The sequence below is a fragment of the Eublepharis macularius genome, chromosome 2, assembly GCF_028583425.1.
Source record: "Eublepharis macularius isolate TG4126 chromosome 2, MPM_Emac_v1.0, whole genome shotgun sequence".
In the NCBI taxonomy this organism is placed as follows: domain Eukaryota; kingdom Metazoa; phylum Chordata; class Lepidosauria; order Squamata; family Eublepharidae; genus Eublepharis; species Eublepharis macularius.
The window spans coordinates 8,473,751-8,500,673 of record NC_072791.1 but is presented as its reverse complement, the minus strand read 5'-3'; the positions used below and the strand labels follow the sequence as shown (position 1 = coordinate 8,500,673).

General features: G+C 46.5%; 1 protein-coding gene across 1 annotated transcript; it reads left to right on the top strand.

Annotated features, from left to right (window-relative positions):
* The first annotated feature begins 451 nt into the window (after positions 1–451).
* ERO1A (endoplasmic reticulum oxidoreductase 1 alpha) lies at positions 452–26,857 on the top strand. Its single transcript, XM_054972797.1, has 16 exons — positions 452–577; positions 6,198–6,317; positions 7,431–7,514; positions 8,661–8,699; positions 9,591–9,667; positions 10,748–10,821; positions 14,141–14,261; positions 16,172–16,218; positions 17,042–17,053; positions 17,302–17,328; positions 17,810–17,902; positions 18,604–18,850; positions 20,083–20,152; positions 22,218–22,304; positions 24,364–24,497; positions 26,322–26,857. Exons 1-16 carry the CDS (start codon positions 461–463, stop codon positions 26,380–26,382), a joined length of 1,410 nt encoding a protein of 469 aa, XP_054828772.1. The 5' UTR covers positions 452–460; the 3' UTR covers positions 26,383–26,857.
* Positions 26,858–26,923: the final 66 nt, after the last annotated feature.

Here is a 26,923-nt window from a genome sequence, read left to right as displayed (position 1 = left end):
ATAATGCCATAGAGGCCACCATTCGTTTTCTCCAGGGGGAGCTGATCTCTACGGCCTGGAGATTAGTTGTAATTCCAGGAGACGTCCAGGCATCACCTGGAGGCTGGCAACTCTGAATGCAACGCGGTGCTTGGCGCACCACGCCTCAACTGCCGGTCCTGGCTGCGCTCAGGCTGCGCTGCGCCTGCCTCGGCCGGCGGGGCGCTCTGCACATGCCCCAAGACCCCCTGCAAACCGCTTCTCAAGGGGCGGCTGGGCGAGGGCGCCCGCCTCTCCCTCCCTCCGTGCCGGGGAAGCCGCCTGCCTGCCTGCCCGCCTGCACGTCCTCCCCGCTCGCAATCCGTCGGCGGCCGCCCTGGGCGGAGGCAGGCAGCGGGGCGGGCCCTACCGGCTTTCCGGGGCCGCTCCCGGCGCCTTCCTGCCCAGAAGGGATTCGCCTCCGGGCCAGCCGCGCCGCGCCATGCCTCGCCCGCTCCTCCTGCAGCTCCTCCTGGGGCTCCTCTGGCGCTGCGCCGCCGCCTCCGCCTCGCAGCAGCCCCCGCCGGCGGCCTCCGCGGAGAGCCGCTGCTTCTGCCAGGTGAGAGCCCCCGCGCCTGCCTCGTGGGCACGCGTCGACCCCCGCGTTGGCCGGAGGCTGCACTGGAAGGGGCGGGAGGGAGCCCTTTGGGAGCTTGGGGGGGGGGGCGGCAGCTGCGGGCATTGCCAACCTCAAGGGGGGTGGCTGGAGATGTCCCGGAATTCCACCAGATCTCCAGGCGACAGGGAGCAGTTCCCCCGGAGGAAGTGGCATCTTAGGAGGGTGGACTCTACTAAGGTCCCTCCTCTCCCCAAATCTCACCCTCCCCAGCCTAATCTCCAGGAATTGCTCCACCCGGGGATGGCAACCATAGCTGCTACGGGGCCAAGATACACTTTGGAGGGATTATGGTTGCTGGTGGAGATCTCCTGGAATTATCACTGCTTTGGAGGGTAGACTTTATGGCATTATACCTTGTTGAGGTCCCTCCTCAAACAGCCTTCTCCAGGCTCCAAAACCCGCCCCCCCCCATCCAGGAATTTCCCAACCTGGAGCTGGCAACCGGGGCGAGGGATTGATGCCCCCCTCTGCCTAAGGAGGCTTGGTAATGGGTTAGGCTGTGTGTCCAGGGATCCTCTTCACACATTCAGGGTGCATGGGCTGCTTTTTGCAACACTGGATGCCTGTACGTGTGTGCGATCAGAACCCAGCATCTTTGGGATGAACACATGTTCAGACATTCACAACCACCATGCAGCGCCATACAAAGCCAGTGCGATGTGGTTGCTAGCGTGATGGATTGGTTTCTGGGTGGCCTGGCTTGGACTTCCGGCTCTGCCATGGCAACTCGCTGGGTGACCTCGAGGTACTCTTCGGTTCCTCACTGGGGAGAAAGGCAGGGCATGAATGAAGTCAAGAAATAAAGAATCAGTGGGTTAAAGGGAGATGACGGTGCCACACTTTGACTTTAAACGTGTTGCCGGCCACAATTCCGAAGCATTCCTTACTGGGGCTAATCATGGCACATCCCCTGCTTGGACTTGCAGGGCTCGGGCTTTTGCGATGAAATCGCAACCCAAACCTAAGCGTGTTCCCTCGGAAGACCATCTGAATGAGTCTAGTGTTTAGGGTTACAGCCTTGAGGTGATGGGCAAAAAGAGAGGGCTCAGTTTTTGTTAAAGCCCCATGTCTGACCCCTCCAGCTCCCAAACTGTGATGGTGTTTTGGGCCCATTCAGAGGCATTTTCTTTCGTACTGTTCTGGGCGCTGGTTGGACGCAAGTTCTGCTGAGTCCTCTCCCCCGCCCCTCCCCAAATCAGGCCGAAACTTGAGCCCCAGATACCCCTTTTCAAAACAGAGCTTTGCAAAAAAACACTGCTGTGTTGTAATGCGCTGCAGGTTCCTTTCAGCTAGGCTTGTGCAAGAGAACTTCCAGGAGATTGCACCCATCCTGTCTGTTTAGTCTCTGGACGAGATGGGATTGGGGCTCAAGGTGCCCGTTGGCATGTGTCTTTCTGGATTTTCCGTGGTTCTCTCACTCCCATTTTGTTCCCACAACAGCCCTGCGAAGTGGGCTTATTTGAGAGTGAAAGTGACTGGCCCCAGGTCACCCAGTGAGCTTCCCTGGCGAAGTGCAGGTTTGAATCTAAGTCTCTCAGGTCCTAATTTTATGCTCTAGCCACTGCACAACACTGCCTCTCATTATAATTCCTCCCCTCGGGTGTGGCAACCAGCTCTGGCTGATGCAACAGGGTGTCGGCTGCATATTGAGAAAACACCACAACCTCCTGCCATAAGTACTGCAGTCCCTCCCTCCCCCCTTTCCTGCTTGAAACCAAATTCTCTCTTCTTGCACAAGCCACAATAGAAAGCCAGATTGGGAGGCCAGTCCCCAAAGCAGGCAAATGATGCCCCTGGGCTAAGCCCGTGCTAGAATCCCCCTTGATGCACCCGGCAAAAAATGCTCTGCCAGAGCACTGCTGGACTTGCCAAAGAGGCAAGCCGACAGGGAGCTAAAGAAGTGGTTTGCCTCTTCAGCACTCCAGCTCTGTATGTGGGGTTGTTTTCTGTTCTTGTTCTTTGCTTCCACTCAACCCTTATCTAGTTCTTGCATGTAGTGAGGAAACGGGTGGTGTACCGATGAACACTAGATAGAACATTAGATCTGTGGATTTCCGCCTGCATGCAGAGAAACCAAATCAAGCTTTGGGCAATGAATTTCGGGTATTGAGGGTGTCCTTGTTTCTTTCGGAAGCTGTTTTGCCTTCGGGGTGTTCTTGTGAGGGGGGGTTGAATCTTTAAGTAGTAAAACCGTCGTCAAACATGCTGTTGTTTCAGTGCTGCAAAAAAATAATCTGGGTCTTGAGGAGAGCCAGGTTCAAATGACCACTTGGCTGTAAAGTGCACTGGGTGAGCATGGGAGAGGTTATACATTCTTGGCCAGCCTGACCTACCTCACAGGGTTGTTTTGAATAAAAGGTGATGACAGCATGTAAAATGCTCTGGGCTTCTTGGTGGTGGTGGTGGAGAGTGCCCTCAAGTCATAGTTGACTTACGGCGACCCCTGGTGGGGTTTTCAAGGTAAGAGACTAACAGAGGTGGCTTGCCATTGCCTGCCTCTGCAACCCTGATCTTTGTTGGAGGTCTCCCATCCAACCAAGATTGACCCTGCTTAGCTGCTGAGATCTGATGAGATCAGGCTCACCTGGGCTATCCAAGTCAGGGCTCCTGGGCTTCTTAGGGGAAAGGTAAACAAAAATGCAATTGAAGGTTGCATATTTATTTGATGAGAAGGCAAATGATTAAACTTTTTCTAATTGGCTGTGCGGAATGCAAATTGTCTTGCTTGGCGAGACCAAAAGTCTTCACAGTCTTGTGTTCTATTTCCCAGCATGGCCTGTTAAATGCTCTTTGGGAAGTTCACAAGTATGGCACTATGAAGTTATCCGATTCTTTTCCTTTGTGTTTAGCAGTTGGCCCTCCAATGTATACTGCCTCTGAACATGGAGGATCCATTCAGCAGTCATAGCTGTTCACAGACCTGGGCGTTTGTTCCTTTAATTATATGATTTTGAACTAGTCATCATCTACTCTTTCCAGCATGTTAAATGTGCATTGCATGCAGAAACACTAACCTGTGCCAGGAACCTTGGCGCTGCCAATCTGCTTTATTTGGAGACTAATAGTGTGTGGCGGAGAGGCATATCTGCTTCTCTGCACCCTGGAGAGTATGTATCTGAAAGGAGTATCCCTTGGCAACCATAACAGTCAATGCAGGAGTTTGAAGTCCGCCCTTCTCCTCCAGAGCTGGTCTGGTGGCTGTCAGCTGCAAAGGTTAAGAATGACACACATTTGACGAGGAAGCGGCGAGTCAGGATTTGCATTTCTTTGTTGTTTGGCAACTTCCTTCTGTCTACGTGCCGGTGGCCAGGTGCATTAACGTTGCTGGAAATGAAAGCTCTCCGAAGTTCTGGCTTTTTGAACTCGGTGCCTGAAGCAAGCAGTGAGGTTGGCTGGTCAAACAGCGGTCAAGTATTTTGAAACTTCCTCAGCACAAGAAAAAAAAATACTTTTGAGAATCAACAGGTTTGATACTTAATCTAATTCCAGAAACGGATGAGTTCGCCGCTCTTGTGAAACGATGGAACTAAATGATGTGTAATGCAGCCTGAATAGCCCAGATTAGCTCTGAGCTTGTCAAGAGTGTGGAAGCTTGGCTGGGTTGGCCGTAGTTAGTATTTGGATGGGAGACCACCAAGTGTGCTATGTGGAGGAAAGGTAAAGGTAAAGGTAGTCCCGTGTGCAAGCACCGAGTCATTACTGACCCATGGGGGGTGAGTACCCAGTGTCCTGGAGGTAAAAGTGTAGATGACTGGGGAAGACAATGGCAAACCACCCCGTAATAAAAAGTCTGCCAAGAAAACGTCATGATGTGACGTCCCCCCCGCCCCCATGTGGAGGAAGGCAGTGGCAAACCACCTATGCTCATCTCTTGCCTTGAAAACCCTGTAGCATAGTGGTTAAGTGGCTGGGCTGTGAATCAGTGCTGTGCTGGTTTGAAGCGCACTTCCGCCCTGAGCTCAGTAGGTGGCCTTGGGTAAGTCGCTCCTCTCAGCCTCAGCTCCCCAACTGTATTGTGGGGATAATAATAACACTATGTTCACTGATCTGAGTAGGCACTACTCTGTCTAAAAGAGCGGTATACAAACACACTGTTAACAATGATAAGTAAGCACCTTTTTATAAATATGAATGATTCTTCTCTTTGTGTTCTAACCTGGAACGCCAGGGTCAAGGTTGCATTTTCAGTGTTTCTTAAAAGAATGAAAATAGCAAAAATGCTTTAAGTTGGATTCTGCAGAGGTGTTTTCTGAATAGAAGCAGGGGAACAATTCTTGCCCATTTTCCTGTCTCCCGCTGCAAGCAGGTACAGCAAGACCATATCCTCCAGGAGCATCCTTGGAGGGTGGGTGGGTGGGCAAACACCCTTTTCTTTAGCAGGAATGTTCCATGCAGCATAGACACATGTGCGCATGTGCACACACACCCCATGCAAATCTAGGTCCCTGATCACCCCACTGGGTGTTGCTTAACCGGTAACAAGCCCCAGGCTCAGTAGTACATCTGAGACAAATGAAATGACCTGGATTTAGGAGTCCTGACTGCTTCCGGACTCAGGTGCGAGCAATCCTCACACCTACCTTTGCCAACAAACGCCTCCCCCACGAAACAAAAACTGGCAAGTCACCTCCAATATGGCCTTCTTGGCTTCGTAGAACAGTTGGCGACATTTGTCGGGTCACTTGACTGGTGGGCCTTGAGGAATGACAGGCCTGAAAATGTCATCTGAAGGATTGGGCCACTTCCAGTGAGACGTCACCTGGGAGGACTTTGCACCAAAGGTGGAGCTTGTCCACCTGCTTAGCCCCGCCCCCTGGCTGCTCAGGACGGTAGGAGGAGCTACAGCTTGATAAAGATCTGGGTACGGATTGGCTCTTTGTCTTCTATTGGGATAGTTTGTATTTTGTTAGCCACTTTGGGTATTCCTCTGGAACATAAATGTGGGGTATAAATAAATGTGCAGCAGCAGCCAAAAAAGACTAGGGGCTTTCTTGGTGAACGGTCAAATCAAGTGGCTTGAAGCTTGCCGTCTTATTTATTTATTTCACTTTCTCCCCAGGACCCAAAGCAGCTTACGCTGTTCTCCTTTCCTCCATTTTATCTTCACAATAGCAACTCTGTGAAGCAGGTTAAGCTGAGAGAGAGAGAGTGATGGGCCACCCAGTGAGTTTGCCGGGCAGAGTGGGGAATTCGAACAAGGGTCAATGTGCTATGCTCGCTTCTGACCTTATGCATGGGGCGTGTTCATGCACACGCAAGGGTCTGTCATTTGAGAACTGAAACTTCACATGATATGTGTTCTCCATTCAAGAAGATCGAAGTCTCCAGAGGATGCTTTTAAAAAATAGCATTTCAGGACTTTCCGAAATGTTTCAGTGCACAACATGTAATCTCCCCTTCTTGGACTAAAGATTGTTGGGGAAATTCCTGAGAATGGATGCACGGAGTGCTTTGACTCTTTCTAAAGCACCATCGAAATGCTAATTTCTTACTGCGGTTGCTAAACGTCCCCTAATTGTTTTGCTCGCTTCTAAATTCTAATTGCATTTTTATTCCCCAGGTCACGGGTTATTTGGATGATTGTACGTGTGATGTTGAGACTCTTGACGCCTTCAACAACTACAAGGTTTTCCCGAGGCTGCAAACCCTTCTAGAAAGTGATTACTTCAGATATTACAAGGTAATTTTCATGCAGGCAGTTCATTCTTCGGCATTTTGTTTCTCCAAAACAGTTAATGTTAATTTAATTTTATTTACTTTATACCGTGCCTTTCTCCCCAATGTGGACCCAAAGTTGCTTACATCTCTTGTATCATCACAACAACCCTGTAAGGTAGGTTAGGCTGAGTGTGAATTGCTGGCCCGAGGTCACCCGGCGGGGAATTTGAACCTGGGTCTCTCAGGTGCTAGCTGACCACTACTTCACACTGGTTCTCAACGGTTGCCAGCATGCACTGGGCAGCCATTCTTGAAAACTGGTGCTGGCTTTCCACGTGGAACGTTTCCCCCACCTTCTGAGCCAAACGTGTAGAGTTTATTGGTTAACTTGGAAGCTTTTTCTTGTGTGCTTGAGAAGACAGACCCCTGTGGCTCAATGGCAGAGTGCCAGTTTTGGTGCAAGGTTCCATCTTGAGCAAAAAAGGATCTCCGCGGGAGGTGGGAAGGGCTTTTACTCTACCTGAGATCTTGCAGTTGGTTTACCCCAGTGGTGTGCTATAGTATCAAGAAGTTTAAAGCGACAATTCTTAAACAAAGCCTATGTTTTTGCACATTCTTCCAAGGTGCTGGTTAGTTTCTTTCCAGTGCTAAGCAAAATTACATAGTTACATTAGCAAATAGCATTTAATAATAATAATAATAACAACAACATTCGATTTATATACCGTCCTTCAGGACAACTTAATGCCCACTCAGAGCGGTTTACAAAGTATGTCGTTATTATCCCCGCAACAAACAAACACCATGTGAGGTGGGTGGGGCTGAGAGAGCTCTGAGAGAGCTGTGACTGACCCAAGGTCACCCAACTGGCTTCAAGTGGAGGAGTGAGGAATAAATCCTGGCTCTCCAGATTAGAGTCCTGCTGCTCTTAATTGACTGACTCAAGGTCACCCAGCTGGCTTCAAGGGGAGGAGCGGGGACTCAAACCCGTCTCTCCAGATTAGAGTCCTGCGCTCTTAACCACTACACCGAACTGGCTCTCAGAGCAGTCTTCTGGTCTTCATTGATCTCACCTTCTGCATTTTCTTTTGCCTTTGATGATGGTGATGATGATATTTTTCCTGTCTGTCTCCAGGTTAACCTAAAGAAGAGTTGCCCTTTTTGGAATGTCAACAGTCACTGTGGAATCAGAGATTGTGCGGTTCAGCCATGCCAGTCTGTAAGTGTGTGTGTGTGGGGGGGGGGGAATGAAATTCTCTGACCTCCTCCCACCCCCAATCCTATGCAGAGTTACTCCAGCCTAAATCCTTTGAAGCCAATGAACTTAGACTGGAGTAACTCTGCGCAGGATTGCGCTGTCAGACACTCATTCCTTCCTGAGTGCTGAGAGAATCGGGCGATATCCCCGTTGGGGTTCCGGATATTCCAAGTGTCCTCTTGAACCTGTTGTGCCCTTCTGGGATCGCTTACCTTACGGCTGGGCTAATGGTTTTTATGGATATTGGGCTTGAATGTTGAGGCTGTGTACGTAAAGTCTAATTATTTTACAGAAATGAATAATAGGAACCTTACCTCCGGGGCCAGCAGCTTTTTCTTTCTTTCTTGGGTTCAGTGGATTCGGTAGTTTCCCACCTACGCTTTCAGATGTCTCTGTTGCCACGTCGGCACGACAAGCAGAACAGATCCTATCAATTCCATAACTACCTTTCTGTAACTTTAGGAAATCGCTTCTTGGGTGGGGGGGATTGTACTACGTGCTTGAATTTCTTCACTTCTGGAATTCTAGTCAACAAGTAATGTTTTGCGAGGGCGGTCCATGTTTTGAATTGAATGAGGTTAAAACTCTAGTCCCAAGCGCTCTGTTGGCTTCACTATGGGCAAAGGGCTCTTGAGTCGTCCCCCATGGGCTGCAACAGAGGCTCTGGTCATCTTTATTAAGAGCCCTTTGCCCAAGACTTTTTAAGAAGGAGCAGTGGCACATAATTAGAATTGTGCTTCTTTGGAGAGGAGGGGGTTAGCTGGGGTCAAACGGGGGACTCAGAGCTGGTGAGCTGCCCGTCGCCTCTCACAACTCGATCTGGTGTAGCACAGTCAGCAACTGGACATCCCAGGGCAGAATCTGCCCCTTTCAACTGGCCTTCTTGCCCAGTTGTTGCCCCAGGGGCAAAATGGATGTGTGAGTGACAGCAACGGAACCTATTGGGGTAGGGGGTGAGAGACTGCGACCCATCGCCCGCCACTCCCTGCTCAAACTAACTCACAACCCCCCTCTGCAAAATGAGTTGCTGTTTGGGACGGGGGACTATCTGGACTGCATATTTTAATAAAGCAAATCAGGCTTTGATGGTGTCATCTCTGTTTTCAGGACGAGGTCCCTGATGGAATTAGATCAGCAAGTTACAAGGTAAGTGATCTCAGACACTGTGGGGCGAAACCAGCCCAAGGTAACCAGTCTGTAGCTCAGAACTGGCAGAACTAGGAAGGGTGTATCTGGACCGAACCATTTTGTGTGTATCACGTGATTAAATGCCCTTGCAGCCTTGCCTTCTCCTGGTGTGCTCATTTTGTAAATGGATGGGATTTTTGGAAAGGCAAGCATTGCCCCATCCTTCAATTGCAGTCTGAAATGGTACAGCCCAGACGCTGGCAGGACTCTTCCAGAAAGAGCTAAACCCTATTCCTGGTGTATACATACCCGAGTGGGTAAGAACCGATTAAGAAGCAGAGCACAATTTATTTTCAAAAGGCCATTATCGAGTGCCTGCCTGTTTAGCTGAGCACTGCAAGCACATCTTTCTCCTGCGCTACAAAGAAAGGAATGAGCTCTTGTGCCATGAGACATCACGGTAGCCTAGCAACCATCCAAGCATCCTTTGAGTGGTGGGAAGATGCTTTGCAGCATCCCACGGCCATTTCCCCAAATCTTTCCTCTTCGCTCCTAGAGTGGGTGGGTGCAGCTGACTGTCAAGAAGCGGGCAGGAAGACGCAGATGATCTAAGAAGCAGCGGGCAGCGTGCTTCAGGCATTCTTTGGCCCTGGGCTGCTGGTTGCCAACACTCTAATGCTGATAGATGTAGCATTTCTAGGAAGAGATAGCAACGGCCTTGCGAATAGGCCAGCGTTCTCTTCTTTGCATTGCAGATGGGCTGGAGGGTGAACCTGAGTGCCTCCGGTCACCTAGCTTGTCCATGGCAGTGGCAAGATGCCCACCTTTCTGTCACTTGGCCCTGTGCAACACTGCTTTCTGTGGAATTAGTTTTTCTTCTATTCTACAACCTCTAGTCTTTCTTTTTAGTATTCAGAAGAAGCCAACGCCTCTGCTAAGGACTGTGAGGAAGCGGAGAGACTTGGAGCTGTGGATGAATCTTTAAGGTGCTCCTTCTGGATATACTGGGGGGGCTCGAGTCAGAGAGGGCATAGTTTCCAGCTCACGAGAAGGCAGAGTTCCCCTCTATTCTGTGCTGGTCGGACCTCATTTAGGCTGTTTCCACACATCTTACTGGCCTCCAGAACATTGTGCGAAACACCCGGAAGATAGCGTCTTTTCATGTGAAATCGCACCAGGAAGACGCGATGTCATGCAAAACTCCCACGGTTTCACACGAGAAGAGGCTATCTTCCGGGTGTTTTGCGCAACGTTCCGGAGGCCGGCAAGACGTGTGGAAATGGCCTTAGTGTGCATTGTACAATTCTGGGTGCCACACTTTTAAGAAAGAGAGAGGCAAATGGGAACAGACTTGGTGGGATGGGCAAAGATGGTTGGAGTGTGGGCTGGAGAATAAAGTCTACAGAGAAACGTTGATGTCAAGAAAAGAGGAGACCGGGGGCGGAGTGGGAGAACGATAGCACTCTTCACATCCCCAAACACTCGAATGGGGTACAGCTTTGTTCTCTACAACTCCAGCAGGCAAGACTCGCTTTAAAGGGCTTAAGTTACAGAACGGTAGATTTTAGTTGGATATGAGAAAAACCAGCTAATGGTAGGAGAAATCTAGCAGCTGAACTGTGTGAGAGAACCGGTGTGGTGTAGTGATTAGAGAGTTAGACTAGGATGTGGGAGTCCTGGGTTCAAATCTCCACGGAAGCTCGCTGGATGACCTCGGGCCAATCACATACTCTTAGCCTAACCTACCTCACAGGGTTGTTGTGAGGATAAAACAGAGGAGAGGGGAACGATGTAAGCCGCTTTGGATTCTTATCGGGGCAAAAAGGCAGGGTGTAAATGAAGCAGATAAATAAATTACGAAAGCTATGGTCTGGGAGTGGGGTGAGGTCTCCCTCGCTGGAGGATTTCAAGCAAAGTTTGGACCGCCATCTGTTTTGCTTTGGATTTCCTGCACTGAGCAGGGACTAGCTGGCGTTATGGTCTCCTCCTAACTCTAGGACTCTGTGAAGATGAGCAACTGTCTCAGGATTATTGTAGCAACCGATATTTTCTGCTTCGCCTTGCAGTGAGGAAACAGTGGAGGCCGTGCGGCAGTGGACGCGGCATGACGATTCTGCGGACAGCTTTTGTGAAGTCGATGGTATTGTTGGCGTTCAGTTGTGTTTGCTTTTATTGCAATGATTAAAGCAGTGCTGGGGACTGAAAACCTTTCAGGAGCACCAGGCTTGGCTGTGAGAGAGTGTTACGACCCCTTTCTTTCTCTTGGGTAGATTTGGTCTTTAAGCCTTTTTATTCTTGCCCCCACTTGGTAGATTTCTGCCACCAGGAATTAAATTCCAGAATAACTTAAATTTCTCCTTTTAGTAACGTTCCCAAGGGTCAGGCTCCTTCGTGGTACTATGTGGCTCTGAGGAAAGGAATGGGATATAGGAATGACAGATACTCTGGGATATAAAAAACCCCAAAGTAAACTGTTGTTTTTTGTAAGAAATGTATCAATTTCATATTATTTCTAAAACTTGATGGTTTCAAAATAGTAGTTCTCCGTTCTTAGTTACTTTACTTAAACCCAGTCACACAGATCTTCTCTCGGGCGTCACACACAGTTTGCCTGCTTTTGATAGTAATTTTTCTCTCAATTACAAGTAAGACCTTTTCTCAGGCTTCGCACACAGTTTGCCTGCTTTCTCCTGACTGAATATTCTTTCACAAACACACAGTTCAGGCTACCACACAGGTTATATTTCTCTCAGACAACATACACAAGCTCGGGCTGCACACAGCTTGCCTGCTTTCTCCTGACTAAATATTTCTCTCAGAACTGCTTAAAAATACTCAGGCTGCACACAGCTTGCCTGCTAAAACCAGACTCAATATTTTTCACAGAAATGCTTAAACATGCTAAGGCTGCACCCAGCTTGCCTCTCTTGCCCTGACTGAATCTTTTTTCTCCTCTCTCAGTCCAAAACTGCATTCACTCTGCCCACACTCTGTCATCAATCATATAATAATAACAACAACAACATTCGATTTATATACCGACCTTCAGGACAACTTAATGCCCACTCAGAGCGGTTTACAAAGTATGTCATTATTATCCCTACAACAAAACACCCTGTGAGGTGGGTGGGGCTGAGAGAGCTCTGTGAGAGCTGTGACTGACCCAAGGTCACCCAGCTAGCTTCAAGCGGAGGAGTGGGGAATCAAACCCGTCTCTCCAGATTAGAGTCCCGTGCTCTTAACCACCACACCAAACTGGCTTTCTCACTCATCCCTCTCTTTCACCCCCATTCTTCATCTATACCACACCAAGCATTTAAAGTCACATACACACATTTACTTAAAATCATTAGAGAGAGTGATAATGGTTTGTCTGCGTGGCTTTTTCCATGCAGCAAGCAGGAGTTGCCCTATGGGGAAGCAAAGGAACTTCAGAGGTCATCTTGAAGCAACTTAATTCCTCTCTATCCAGTTTCTCCCTGAACTCCCAACAATCCATTTCTTCTCCTCTTTTAAGGAATTTGGAGTCGCTTTCTAATCAGTTCTGTTTTGATCAAAGAGAAATTCGAAAAGAAGTATTAAACCAGATATTTGATATAACTGGATACAAAATACAGTTGGATCCGGAATTGATATTTCTCGATCAGTGGCATAACTTACCAATTCCTGAAATTAGACGCAATCTCATAAATAACCCGTTAGTAGCAGTTAAAGCTGCAATCGCTTCTAGATGGAAAACACAAACTCCACCAACAATATCAAATTGGTACTTAAAAATCTGGCTCCACTTTATACTCGAAAAGATGAATGATAGAATCTGTCAGGCAAAAAACTATCCCAAATCAACAAACTTTATGGAAAAATTGTTTCCCTTTTTTGAGTTCATTACAGTATCCAACAATATCCAACCTCCAAGTATACCATATCAAGCAATTTTAAATTTATAAAACTAAAGTTAAAACACAATGGTTAAGATATAGGTCTGTATTAAATGTCCCAATGTATATAATAAACAAAGACGTGAAAGGAATGCTTTATAATATGAATAGATATTGATGTAAATAGTTTAGCACTAATAATTGTAATTAAGAAAAGTTAACAATAGGTTTTTGTTTTGCATCTTGAAAATAAAGCCTTTATTATTTAAAAAAAATTAAAGGAAAAAAGAGAAATTCGAAGAGAGGAGGGTTCTGCGAAATTTCAGAATTTTACTCTGTAGATGCTCAGAGGCAGGTAGTGTCTTCCCAGACTTTCCTGTCCTTCTGCTAGAGCATCACCATGCCATGTGCTACCTAAAACAAGGGCTAAAGTCAGAACAGGGTGCATCAATTTCTCTACAAAGAGGAAGAGGAATCTTTCTTTTAAAAGAGCAAAAAGACAGTAAGAGGAAGCAATGGCTCTATCTAAAAAGTGCATTTCAGAAAAAGAAATTCCTTTCCTCATAACAAGGCTAGTCTCTGTGATAAATGGGAAAGGAATGCCTAAGAGGAAAAATGAGGCAGGACCCCCAAAAATTTGCAGGAGAAGGGAAATTACACTCCCGTGCTAGGGGCTGCCTCCCCGGCTAGTTTGACTTACCCTCTGGCATAACTTCCTCTTCCTGGAGCCTTTGCATCAAAGGAAGGCTTTTTGGGCAAGAAGAGGGTGCTACCATTGCCTTACCAGAGAGCTAGGATACAACACTGTGATTTGTCAGATGGCTAAAAAAATTGTGTAATAGGGCTCCACTCTGCTTTGCTTTTTGTCTGGTTACCATATACCCCTTTCTACATTTAGTTACTTCTGGCCCTCTTCTCCCTAACCTGGTTCAGTACCAGAGTGGGCTGGCAGAAATGTACCCCGGCTTTCATGGACCCTGGGCAGGGGGAGGCAGGGGGAGGGAGGCAGTTTATGTCATATGTGTGTACCTTTAGGAAGTTAAAATGTGTTCCCTTGTCCCCCGTTCAGCTGAATGGGCAGCCACATGAACAAGGAATACAGTGGACCCTGAGTAGCCGCACTCTCTTCCTCCTGCTACCGGGATGAACCTATGCAAGCAGCTGCCACATGCATTTATTTTATTTTTACCATTGAATAAAAACATATAAACATGACTCAACCAAGGGGGCAGCTTACATCGAACTCCTTTCTGTTTTATTCTCACAACAGCCCTGTGAGGTAGGTTAGGCTGAGAGTGCACGGCTGGCCCAAGGTCACCCAGCGAGCTTCCGTGGCAGTGTAGGGATTCGAACTTGGATCTCCTAGATCCTAACCATTGCACCACACTGTCATCTTTTGGTAATATTGCAGAGTGGTTGCTGTACATGTGCTCTTTAAGTTAAGCTCAACACCAGGTGCGTTTTATAGGGTTTCTGTTCAGATCTCAGCCAGGCCGTTTCAGAAGCCAGATGCTTCTCGGCCAAGCGGGGCTTCCTGGAGAGTTCTCTTAATCTTTTAACGTGGATAACTTTCCTTCTTAGATATCCAGTCCCCCGAGGCTGAGTACGTAGACCTGCTTCTCAACCCAGAGCGCTACACCGGCTACAAAGGGCCCGATGCCTGGAAGATCTGGAACAGTATTTACGAAGAAAACTGTTTCAAGTATGTGCTGCGATTTGGCCATTCTCTGCTCTCCCTTGCAGGCGCTCCGCGAAAACGATTTCTTCTGCCCATGCTTGTCTAGCCCTGTCTCTCGAGTATGTATATCCATGAATTCCACGGGTTTCTTCAAGCGGCTGCTCTTTGCAACAGCTTTTGGAAGCTGCTTCGGCCCTCGGTCAGCAGCGTTGCCAGAGCCCTGACAGCCGCCGCACCTTTCGTGTGGCACTTCATCAAGTTTCTAAAATTCTTATTTTATTTATTTGCTTTATAATAATGCCTTTCTCACTGAGGCTCAGGATGAATTACGATACAGAAAAACAATTCAAACAGCAAGGTATTCAATGGGATTAAGATGACCGACCTGGAAAGCAAAAAAACCTGTTAAAGGTATGACCATAATGTAGCAAACGGGTTACAGGGTAGAAGACAATGCAGAAAAACTAAGTTGATGCTAGTGATATGAAGGGGAAAAATGAAGAATTTGGAAAGAAAAACTTTTTCCACTGTTTTTTTCCCCTTGGGGCTTTTAAAATTTTGCTAATGGAAAAGTTGTGTATATTTGCAATTTTTCGTATAAGAATGAAGATCATACTTTTAAATTCCATAAATATACCATGCAGTACAATTTTATTTGCTACGTTATGAATGAAGGATTTTTTGTTCGATAGCCTTTGTGGCTTCCAGATTTCTGGAATTTTACATTTCCAAGTGATACGTACAATAAGCATTGTCCTAGATTGCAATCTTATTCCCGTATAAAAGCAACGTCCTGCTGTTCTGTTTACAGCAATTCTAATTCTTTTATTAAGAATGCCCTGCTGAACATTTCCATTTTGCGCATTTTGCAAATGAAGTGCGGGAGCCTTCCTCTCCTCCTCAGGCAGGCCGTTCCATAACGTGGGAGCCACCGCTGAGGCTGCACGTGAATGGACTCTTGCCGATTTTACCCAGAATGCTTTGTTCAGCTGAGCCGAGTTGGAGGCGGCGCATCCCGCCACTGATTTGGCAAGGCCTCCTGCGAAGTGACTGTGCCCCACATTAGATGATGCCTGCCTCTTGCTCTCCCCCTTCCCTCTCCATTTAGGCGCCGCACTTGCCCCAGGGCCTCTCAAAGCCTGGAGCATCCAGTTCAGAGACTGGGTAGGTGATGAGATTTCAGGACCTTGGTTGGATGTACAGGTGAGGTGCACCTATGCACTGTCAATGTACAGGTGTAGTCTCATACCTTGTCTCTAGGCTCTCCTACATACCGAAGGGGCTGTCTGGTTCAGGTATTGTGTTTATTAAGAACATAAAAGAAGCCATGTTGGATCAGGCCAATGGCCCATCCCGTCCAACACTCTGTGTCACACAGTGGCCAAAACCCAGGTGTCCTCAGGAGGTCTGCCAGTGGGGGAAGGGACACTAGAAGCCCTCCCACTGATTGCCCCCCCAAACACCAAGAATACAGAGCATCACTGCCCTCGACAGAGAGATCCATCTATACCTTGTGGCTAATAGCCACTGATGGACCTCTGCTCCATATGTTTATCCGATCCCCTCTTGAAGCTGTCTATGCTTGAAGCTGCCACCACCTCCTGAGGCAGTGAATTCCATGTGTTAATCACCCTTTGGGTGAAGAAGTACTTCCTTTTATCCGTTCTAACCTGACTGCTCAGCAATTTCATTGAGTGCCCACGAGCTCTTGGATTGTGAGGGAGAAAAATACATGTGTTATTTCAGCACTTGGCACATTCCTGCCATCCTAAAAATGTCATATAGGAATACGTGTCTGTATGTGCGTATGTGTGTCAAGGGAAATCCAATACATGTTTGGGCTCTTCTTTTCCAGGAAACTATCAGAACCCTTTTAAAAAATTAGAAAAGAAAGTATATTCTTATTGAATGTATGTTTTTTCTTTATCTTCTAGACCACACTCTGTACAGAGGCCTTTAAATCCCCTTGCTACTGGCAGAGGTAGGGTTTCTTTTTGGTATTCTGGTGGTTTTTGGTATGCTGAATGGACCGGGAGCTCTGTGTGGTAGCTAGACAGGGGTGGGCCTGCTCTACTCAGCACCAAAAATGGCTGGCTGGTGAAATTAAAATTCTCTGGAATCCATTTGTGTGTCTTGAGTTTTACACTGGATGGTTTGTGCTGCGGTGTTTCTAAAAGCATTTTTTAAAGAAGACATTTTTGAATGGAGCAAGAACTTGGTAGCAGAGATGGTGGGATTTGGAGAAGGGAGTTGGGATTGATCTTGGACAGGGCTAGGTGCAAGCTGAGATTTTTCAGGAGCACGAAGGAAAAACTTAGAATGTGGCCCTGGGTGCTGGAGCCAGCTGCCTAAGAACTTGAACTTTCATTTAACAGAAGCAGTGAGGCTCTAGTCCTTAATGACTGCCAAGCTATGCTTGACAATGACTGATGAAATTTCGGAAGCTGGAAAGGGAGGTACTATCAGTACGGAAGAAATGGGCTTCAGCATTTGAACAGTTCTTTACTTTCCCCCAGATTTTCAAAATCTAATTAAATTTTGAAAAGAAAAAAAAGGAGAGAAATGTTTACATAAATCCACGCTGGCTGCAGCATCCAGCTTTTTTTCCTTGGGGCATAATTTATCTATTCATTCCATTTGGATTGCCTTTGCACATAATGTTTAGAGTGGAAGGCAGTCAGCCCTGGGCTTAGGTGGGCAATAGAGATGTTCAGGTAATGCATTCCAAAAAGAGTGGTTATTGATTGAAATGACTAGTAACATTTTCTTCTTCTCTCTTTTTAAAAAATTTCCCTTGGCATCAGGAGAAAATGAAGGTGAGTATATTCTTGGCTGGAAGAGGGACGGATAAATCTGTCAAGGGAGAGGTCTCTCAAGAGCTATGAGCCCTGATTTCTTAGGGAGGGGTGAAGGGGGCATCGTCTTGGGAAATGCTTCCGGGAGCTCCCTCGACAGAAAGGGTAACCACTACCGGCTGCTGGCTTTGGAAGCAATCAATGACAGCCAACATTACAGCTTTACCAAGGGATCCTCATAATTTTTCTCTTTCTCTCTTTACTTTCAGGGAACCTGTTTTATAGCTGGTTGGAAGGTAACGGGATTTCTGTGTATTTTGCTGTGGGTGACTGGCGGCTGCTTTACTGCATTGTCAAACAGGGCCTTGGCTGAAAGGGATGCTTTGTGTCCTTAGCCCACAATGTGTAGTGGCGATGCCAAGTTTACAGCACACGATGCCAATCTTGGCTGGTCTCACCCTCTGGGCCGCTTATTTCTCTTTTGGATGCTGGGAGAAGGGCCAGCTCAGCTGGCAGAAAAATTGGATTTTCCAAATCAAAGTGGAAACTGAGATTTGAAATCCTTTTCTGTTTCCAAACCCTGCGCCCAAACCTCTAAGCCATCTCTTACCGGTGGTGGCTAAGTTAGTGGATGTATCTCCTCCTAAGAAACATTTTGATTTTCTAGCCACAGTGCAGCCGTTGCTGGTGCCCCTGCCACAAAGAGTCACCCTTTGCCCCTGCCGTGACAGCGCACACCCTTTTTAAAATAAACAAAGCCTTCAACCTTCCTTGCAGGCCTCTGTGTGGAGAAGCGGGCTTTCTACAAGCTCATCTCCGGTCTCCATTCAAGCATCAACATCCATCTCAGCGCCAGGTATCTGCTACAAGGTTGGTACCTCTTACCCCTTAGAATGTTGAGTGTGCAAATCCTCCAGTTTGGAGAGAGCCAGTTTGGAATTAAACCTGTTCCTATCTGCGTAGCTCCATCCTAGGCTCTGCTTCTTGGTTAGGCCAGAACGCAACAGAGCGGTTTCTCATTCAATACAGCCGCTAAGGTACCAAAATACCCCAGATAACAACAACAACAACATTCGATTTATATACCACCCTTTAGGACAACTTAATGGCCCCTCAGAGCAGTTTACAAAGTATGCCATTATTATCCCCACAACAAAACACCCTCTGAGATGGGTGGGGCTGAGAGAGCGCTGAAAAAGCTGTGACTAGCCCAAGGTCACCCAGCTGGCTTCAAGTGGAGGAGTGGGGAGTCAAACCCGGCTCTCCAGATTAGAATCCCATGCTCTTAACCACCACACCAAACTGACTCTCGGATGTGGAAGCTTTGATAGGGTACCATGTAAGGGATTTTTGAATGAAGCCATTTGTGCCGTATGGGGTTAGAGAAACATTTGGTTAACTCCTAGTTTTTATATTTGCAATCAGAGGTTTCTATTCTGCATTCTTGTGCTCAAAACGGTTGAAGATGCCTTAAATACCTCCCTGCTTCTCCCCTCCGCCTTTTGATTTAAACAAAAGACATTTTGTTTTCTGAGCCTTGCAAATAATGCTTTTTTCTTTTCTTTTTGAAGACACTTGGTCAAAGAAGCAGTGGGGTCACAACGTGACCGAGTTTCAGCAGCGGTTCGATGAAGTCCTGACGCAAGGGGAGGGTCCCAGGAGACTCAAGAACCTCTATTTTATCTTCCTGATCGAGCTGAGGGCCCTGTCCAAGGTCTTGCCTTTCTTCGAGCGCCCGGATTTTCAGCTGTTCACTGGCAACAAAGAACGAGATGGCGAAATCAAGAGTCTCCTGTTGGAGATACTCCATTTAACCAAGTAAGGGCTGCGTAGTTGAAGTCTTGGGGAATTGTTGGCGGGGCAACGAGAAGGCCACAGAAGTTACATCATAATCTGTATAACAGGCCCCTAAGTATGTCTTGCCCTTGCCCCCTTGGTGTAAAGTTCCATTTTCCTTTTTAAAAGCATGCCCTTGGTGTTTGTACAAGGTTTGTACAAGAGTGAGAGAATTTAGGATAGAGTTCGAAGCATGTCATAGAATCATAGCATTGGAAGGGACCTCCAGGATCATCTAGTCCAACCCCCTGCACAATGCAGGGAAATTCACAACTACCTTCCCCCCAAACATACCCCCAGTGACCCTTGCTCCATGCCCAGAAGATGGCAAAACGCCATCAGGATCCCTAGCTGAACTGGCCTGGGGAAAATTGCTACCTGACCCCAAAGTGGTGATTGGCATTACCGTGGGCGTGTAAGCTGGGGCCACGAGAACTAAGCCCTGATGCTGCCCTTCCTGCCCTCCCCCTCATGACCTGCCCAGATTCACAGAATCAGCATTGCCGTCAGATGGCCATCTAGCCTCTGCTTAAAAACCTCCAAGGAAGGAGATCCCACCACCTCCCGAGGAAGCCTGTTCCACTGAGGGACCTGCTCTAACTGTCAGGAAGTTCTTCCTAATGTTTAGCCGAAAACTCTTTCGATTTAATTCCAACCCGTTGGTTCTGGTCTGACCTTCTGGGGCAGCGGAAAACAACTCCCTGTGAATCAGCAGGCTGATATTACAAACGTGTAGAATCACAAAGAGCAAAAGCTGTAACATGAATGCATGTGCTGCGTCCCCTTTCAAAGTCATCTCGGCCTGTAGCCTTCAGTACCATCCCCAGGCAACAAATTATTTATTTAGTGTGAATTATTTGCCTACAGACTTGTTAACCTGTTTTTGTCTGTTGGAAGCAGCTACTGACAAGGCTTAATATAGTGAAATCCAAGAGAGATTTGTAAGCCCAAAGAGCAGCAGCCCAGGATCTCAGGAAAAACCAATAAACCGGTTCCCTTACAAGTAAAGAAAATAATTAATTTATTCCCATCGTTATGTCTTGCTTTTCTCCTCAGCGGAGGCCCAAAGTGGCTCACAACCTAGTTCTCTCCAAGTTGCAAAATCAGATGTGAATACAGTTCTTTTAACCCCGTTTTTAAAAACCGAAAATCCTTGTGTCTGCGAAAGGCATTTTCATGGAAGGGCTCCAATTTTAAATTATCTTTTTCTTCAGATCTTTCCCTCTGCACTTCGATGAAAATTCATTTTTTGTTGGAAAACAGAGAGAAGCAGCCAAGTTAAAGGTAAAATTTTATTTGGAGGATTCTTTCTGACAAACCAGAAGTGTCCTCCACCCATTTGTAGAACAGGTGTTTAATGTATGTATTGCACCTGTGACAATAAAACCTTCACCAGCGATTGGCTGAGTTGAAGCGATGTTACCGAATGTCCACAAATATTCTAACTGTTCAGGGGTCAAAGCTGGGAGCGTGTTTGTAGTCCATCTTCTGTGAGGAAAGAATTATGGTCAGTCTGGCTGGGCTTAAAATCTCACATAGGCTCTACAGAAGGAAGAGCTGTGAAGGAACAAGTGTGTAAGGTCTGGAAATTTGTCTAGGAAGGTAGGAACTTAAAGGACAGATGTATTTATGGCAGAGGGAAGGAGACAAAGTAAGCAGTAGAATACGATGCAGTAACTTGAAGGAAAGGCAAGCAAAAGGGACGGAAGACCGGAGGGAAATGTAAGAATCCTAGGAGCAAGGACTGGTTGTTTATTAAGGCAACCTGAGGTAGTCGCCTCAGGTATTAGATTTTGGGGGGAACAATGTCGCAACTTACCTATCAACAGCCGTCTGCCCCCTGCCACTTTTGCCTGGCAGCTGGAAGAAACTGCCCCCTTTACCTCTGCCCTCAAAATTCATCACAGCAAGCTGTGTTGTGCTAGTTCCCACTCTCATGAAATTCATTACTTGCATGAGAATTCCTTCATCCAATCTAGCTGCTTCTTTCCAGGGCGAAAGAAGCAGCTAGAGGACAGAATCCTGTGGGAGTCCAGGAGGCCAACTGGGGGCTTGCTTGTACTGTGTCTAAAAGAGAACAGGATTATCTGCTCCTGGGTGGTGGGCAGGCAAAGGAGGGGGTTGACCGTGACAAATAGGCACTGCCTCAGCTGCCAAAAATCTTGACCTCCCAATACCAGGGAATTGGTGCATCTCTACCCTGCGCTTTTCAGAATGACAATGAAGAGAAAATTTTGTTACCTGTAGCTTTTTAAATCACTGCCCGCTTTAGGACTTGGCAGGAATGAGGAGAAAGGTGTTTTCCACACAGGAACAGGCTTGTGTACTTTCCCGGTTGCTGTTGTGGCTGACAACACAGCGCAGCGGCGATGGGGCACCCATACAACAGGTTCTCCCGTCAGTATAAAAAAAAGTTGGCAACTGGGTAGCATTATATCAATATAGTGTTATATCAACAGTTTCTCAGTTTTCTCTGAGCTTTCATTTTTAAAAAGTACACCTCTAGCCCCTTTTGTTGCACAAAGGTAAGGAAAACAGGTATATCTCTGTAAGGAAATTAAAAAATGAAGTCTTTAGCGCCATTCTTTACAGAGAGATGATTTTTTCCTTATGTCAGTGCAGTGCAACAGGTTAGAGACTTGATACACGTATTGGTTGAATGTTGTGTCATGTAATGTTATTTGATGCTATTTTTTCCTTAAATTTTTTTTCTTTAAAAAAAATCCTTGTAACAAGGAGAGGAAATGGCTGTTGTGGTGAAAATGGCTGCTGTGTAGACGGGACTGGGGAAATCTGAACTTTCTCACCTGTGTGTGTGTGTGTGTGTGTTATGTGGTGTCAAGTCGCCCCAAACCTATGCTGACCATATGAGTGAAAGACCTCCAAAACATCCTATCGTTAACAGACTTGCTCAGATCCTGCAAACTGGAAGACATGGCTTCTTTGATTGAGTCAAGCCACCTCGTTTTAGATCTCCCTCTTTTCCTACTGCCTTCCACTTTTCCTAGCATTATTGACCTTTCCAGACAATCTTGTCTTCTTTCTGGGCCTTTGAGATCTTCCTCAAAAACTTTGGAGCAAAGTAGGTTTGGAAAAGATTGGCAAAAAGCCAGGGAAACCCTGGGAGGTGCACAAATGCACCATGAAGTATGGGGAAGCAGAGAAAGAGGCGCTTCCCAGCAGCATTGAACCTGGGCCAAAACAACCCGTGTGGGAACACCTCAAGAGGCTGTGTGGGAACCTGTGGAACCTCTCACACTTCTCACCAGCCCGTTCTGGGGCTTTCGGTAACAGAAAGAAAAGCAGTGGGCCTCTTTCAAATAAACTTTCTTCATTTTTTGCCCCCCAGGAGGAGTTCAGGCTCCATTTTAGGAACATTTCAAGGATTATGGACTGCGTGGGATGTATCAAATGTCGCCTTTGGGGGAAACTGCAAGTAAGGAATCCCTTTGACTCCCCGCTCCTTGCAAAAATTTTTGTAGTTCTGATTGTTCATGAGTTCGTTTTCAAGAGTTTTAACCCCTAATGCAAAACCCCCTAATTAATATTTAGAAAATAGATATGCTGCTTCTCTAAAGACCTGCTTGAAGTGACTAGTGATAGAGTATAATAATTAAACATTCAAAGGATAGAGATCGATAAAATAAGACAAAAGTAACATACACAGTAAAAAAAAAATCTCAGTCTAACAGTTCAACAAAGGGGCAAGCACTGTATTGTTATTTATTGTATGCATTTCTTGTTTTTATTGCACTGTCTTCTAATTTCTGAAATCCGGTTTTTGCATTTATTTGTTCATGGTTGACATGGTTTGTTACGATCTTTACTTTCTTTGGGGTAGTTTTTGCCTTTAATCTTCCCCTTCACACCCTCTGGGTAGTTTGCTGCCACCAGGAATATATTATTCCAAAATATTTTATTCAAATTTCCCCTTTGGTAACGTGTTTAAGCGTCAGGCTCCTTCGTGGTTCTATGTGGCCCTGAGGATATGAATGGGATATAGCAATGACAGCTACACTGGGATATAACAAAACAAAATAAATGTTTATTTTTCAAGAAGCGTATCAGTTTCATAAAAGTAGTTCTTAGTTCTTAAAGTTACTTCCTATAAACTCATTCACACAGATCTCTTCTAAGGCTTCACACACAGTTAGCCTCCTTCACTAGACTCAATAGTTCTCTCACAAATACTTCAAATATAGGCAGCACACAGCTGGCCTCTCTTTCTCCGACTCTCATTCACAGAAATATGAAACCTGCTCAGGCAGCTCACAGCCAGCCTCTCTTTCCCTGACTGAGTGTCCTTTCACAAACATGCTCAGTTCAGGTTCCACACAGGTTATATTTCTGTCATAAATATTTCAGTATACTCAGGCAGCACACAGCTAGCCTGCTTTCTTCTGACTGAAACTTTTCTCTGTCTCACTCAGTCTAAACTGCATTCACTCTGCCCACAATCTCAGTCATCAACCCATCACTCTTCCCTCTCTCACCCCCACTCTTCACCTAGCTCAAACCAAGCATTTAAAGACACGTGCACCCATTTCTTGAAATCATTACATGGTTATTGTCGGATTATTTTCTAACTTTGTAATACAGTCTTATTACAGTGTTGATTCTATGTTTTATAATGTTCCTGTTGTGTTGCTAAATTTTGTAATCTGCTTTATGTCTTAGCAAGAAAGGCAGGCTACAAATAAAATAAGTAGCAAAAACATTCAACAGTGCAAGTCCTAAAAACATCAAAGATAGGAGAAACAGACCATTAGATAATTTTAAAAAATAGTTAAACGATTTAAAAGTAGGTTAAGACATCAAAGTTGTAGCCTGGCACCTAAATGTCAACAAGGTGGGAAGCAGATCGGCCTCAAGGGGAAGGCATTCCAAATAATTTGGGGACAGCAGGATTTGAGTCCAGTGCCACCTTAGAGGTGTCTGTAGAAGGGAGCTCTGACTCCCAGAAGTTCATACCTTGAAAATCTTGATGTATTGTCGAAGGCATTCACGGCCGGAGAACGATGGCTGTTGTGGGTTTTCCGGGCTGTATTGCCATGGTCTTGGAATTGTAGTTCCTGATGTTTCGCCAGCAGCTGTGGCTGGCATCTTCAGAGGTGTAGCACCAAAAGACAGAGATCTCTCAGTGTCACAGTGTGGAAAAGGATGACTCAGCCCAACCCCACCTTCCTGAGTAGATATAAATCACTTGCCAACATCTTTTCCACACTGTGACACTGAGAGATCTCTGTCTTTTGGTGCTACACCTCTGAAGATGCCAGCCACAGCTGCTGGTGAAATGTCAGGAACTACAATGCCAAGACCACGGCAATACAGCCCGGAAAACCCACAACAACCATCTTGAAAATCTTGTTGGTCGCTAAGGTGCCACTGAACTCAAATCCTGCTGTGGACCAACATGGCTACGCACCTCAACTAATTTTGGGCTCCGGTATGTGCAGGTAGACTTAAAACTGCATTTTATGTTGTGCTTCATGCAGACTCAGGGATTGGGAACGGCACTGAAGATTCTGTTTTCTGAAAGCCAAATAGAAAACATGCCAGAGAGAGGCCCTTCACCCACGTTCCATCTAACGAGACAGGAAATCGTGTCCCTCTTCAATGCCTTTGGAAGGTGAGCTGTACCTTTTTCTCTTGGGAAAGTTTCTCCAGTCAAATGTATTTTCACCCCTACATGGGCTCAATTCAGGCATCGTAGAAAATTGTGGTTTGTATGAACTGTAATTTGGAACCCAAACTCTGGACGCAGGTTCCACACGTATCACAAGCAAACCCTGCATGTCGACTTTTGTTTGCCTTCCTCTTCATATAACAGCCACCACCATCCTTCAGAACAACTTAACACCCACTCACAGCAGTTTACAAAGTGTGTTATTATTACCCTCACAACAAGCACCCTGTGAGGTGGGTGGGACTGAGAGAGCTCTGAGAGAGCTGTGACTGACCCAAGGTCACCCAGCTGGCTTCAAGTGGAGGAGTGGGGAATCAAACACCTCTCCAGATTAGAGTCCCACGCTCTTAACCACTACACCAAACTGTTCCTTCCTATATTTTGCACAGCAGACTCAAGACGGGCCAGTAGTATTAACCGTGGTTACTCCATTCCAATGTCACAGAACACCATGGTTAGCACAAGCCATGGGCTTGCAAACCCACTTTAAACCATGGTTTGCCAGCAGGTCAGAAACCATGGCATCAATTCAGAGTGCAGACCAAGTCATAATTAAGATCTTTTTCCTGTTTGGCACAATGTCTGTACTGCCTGCTATTTGTTTTGAGGTTGCCACTTTTGTGCCTCCTCTGGAAGACTGCAGCCAGATTTTTTCTTAAGATTGCAGGGTTTTTTTGACAGAAATATTTTGCTTATTAATAACCATTTAATCCCTCAATGGGCTGGGTCTGACATATTTGATGTGAGCTTTGGAGAGCATTGCCCCCATCAAGAGAGTCGCTGAGGCTGCTTATGGTCTCACCGCCACGAGAAATGAGGATGCTTTCTGCCTATACTTCGGCTTTTTTGGAGGCAGCCCCAGGCTTTTGCAATGGGCTGTCTGGAGAAGTGAGAAAGATGTCATCTTTGGTGAGCTGCAGAAAGCCTGACATTTAAAAAGAGGTTTTAGATTATGACCTGGTGTTGTGCTAAGTAGTGGATTCTTTCATTTTTGATGGCTGTAATGCTTATGGCTTTATCTGGAAACTGCTTTGAATTCTTGTCAGAAAAGCTGTATATATTTTAAATAAATGAATTTATTTACGTTATTTATAATCCACCTTTCTAATAACATTCGAATGACATTCGATTTATATACCGCCCTTCAGGACAACTTAATGCCAACTCAGAGTGGTTTACAAAGTATGCCATTATTATCCCCACAACAAAACACCCTGTGAGGTGGGTGGGGCTGAGAGAGCTCTAAGAGAGCTGTGACTGACCCAGAATCACCCAGCTGGCTTCAAGCGGAGGAGCGGGGAATCCAACCTGGCTCTCCAGATTAGAGTCCTGCCACTCTTAACCACTACACCAAACCGGCTCTCTGACTTTCTGACTGAGATGCAAGGTAGATTACATCAAACAGCTGGAAGTGAGCTGCCAGAGACTCTCTTTAATGGGAGATGCCAAGATTTATCCCAGAGCTTCTATGCGTTTTTAAATTTAGATCCTGCTTTTCTCACTGCTTGTGTACCTAAAGTGGCTTTTTATGTTGTTTCCCCTCGTCCACTTTATCCTTACAACAAATCTCGTGTGGTAGGGTTAGGCTGGAAGATTGTGACAGTCTCAATCAATCCAGTCTTCATTGGGAAGAAAGGTGGGGTATAAATGGGGTATAAAATTTTTCTGTGGCACGAAGTCCCTTCCCCTCTAGCATTGGAGGGAGACACCTGGAGCAGGATACGCCCCACCAAATCCTCTTAACGGTTCCTTTCTTTACTGCTGCAGGATTTCAACAAGCATTAAAGAGCTAGACAACTTCCGCAACTTCTTACAAACTCTGCCGTGAGGCGGCTTCGGAGGAAGACCGGCGGCTTTGTTCTCTGTGGGAGGAACCTCGGAGCCGTTTGTGCTGATGCAACCCACAGGGACCCTCCGTCCATTCTCTGCAAGATTCGCAGGGGACTGCCGCATGGAACATTAGCAGAAAGCAAGAGTGCAAAGGATCTCCTACCAGTTTAGGGCTTTGTTGAACTGCTGTTTTACAAACTAAAGAGGTGTCTTGGCTGGATCAAAGCAGAGATTGCCGGTGCCCCCCTGGCAGACCACGCTCCATCTTCTGCTCACCCTCTGTTCTAGGAGGTGCTGGGGGGGGCATAGCTGTCCTGGAGGGGCTTCCGATTGCTTCTTTCTCCTTCTGTCAAACGCCCAATTTGCTTTTCGTTCATCCTTCACTGGGAAATACAGCTTGGATGTATCTTTAAGGGCAAAGAAAGCCCAGAAACCATGAACAGGTCTAAAATATGGATCTTGTAGCACCTGCTGCAGAAGGAACAGCGGCTTGCATGTTGGCTGGCACTTAACACCTTTTCCCTATTGCTGCTGTCACA

Bases quoted from the DNA above. Each gene is read 5' to 3' on its own strand.
- ERO1A (XM_054972797.1), top strand. From the start codon at position 461: ATGCCTCGCCCGCTCCTCCTGCAGCTCCTCCTGGGGCTCCTCTGGCGC. The intron at 8,700-9,590 runs GTAAGTGATCTC...CTTTCTTTTTAG, and splicing joins TTAGATCAGCAAGTTACAAG to TATTCAGAAGAAGCCAACGC. The intron at 20,153-22,217 runs GTAAAATTTTAT...TTTGCCCCCCAG, and splicing joins GAGAAGCAGCCAAGTTAAAG to GAGGAGTTCAGGCTCCATTT.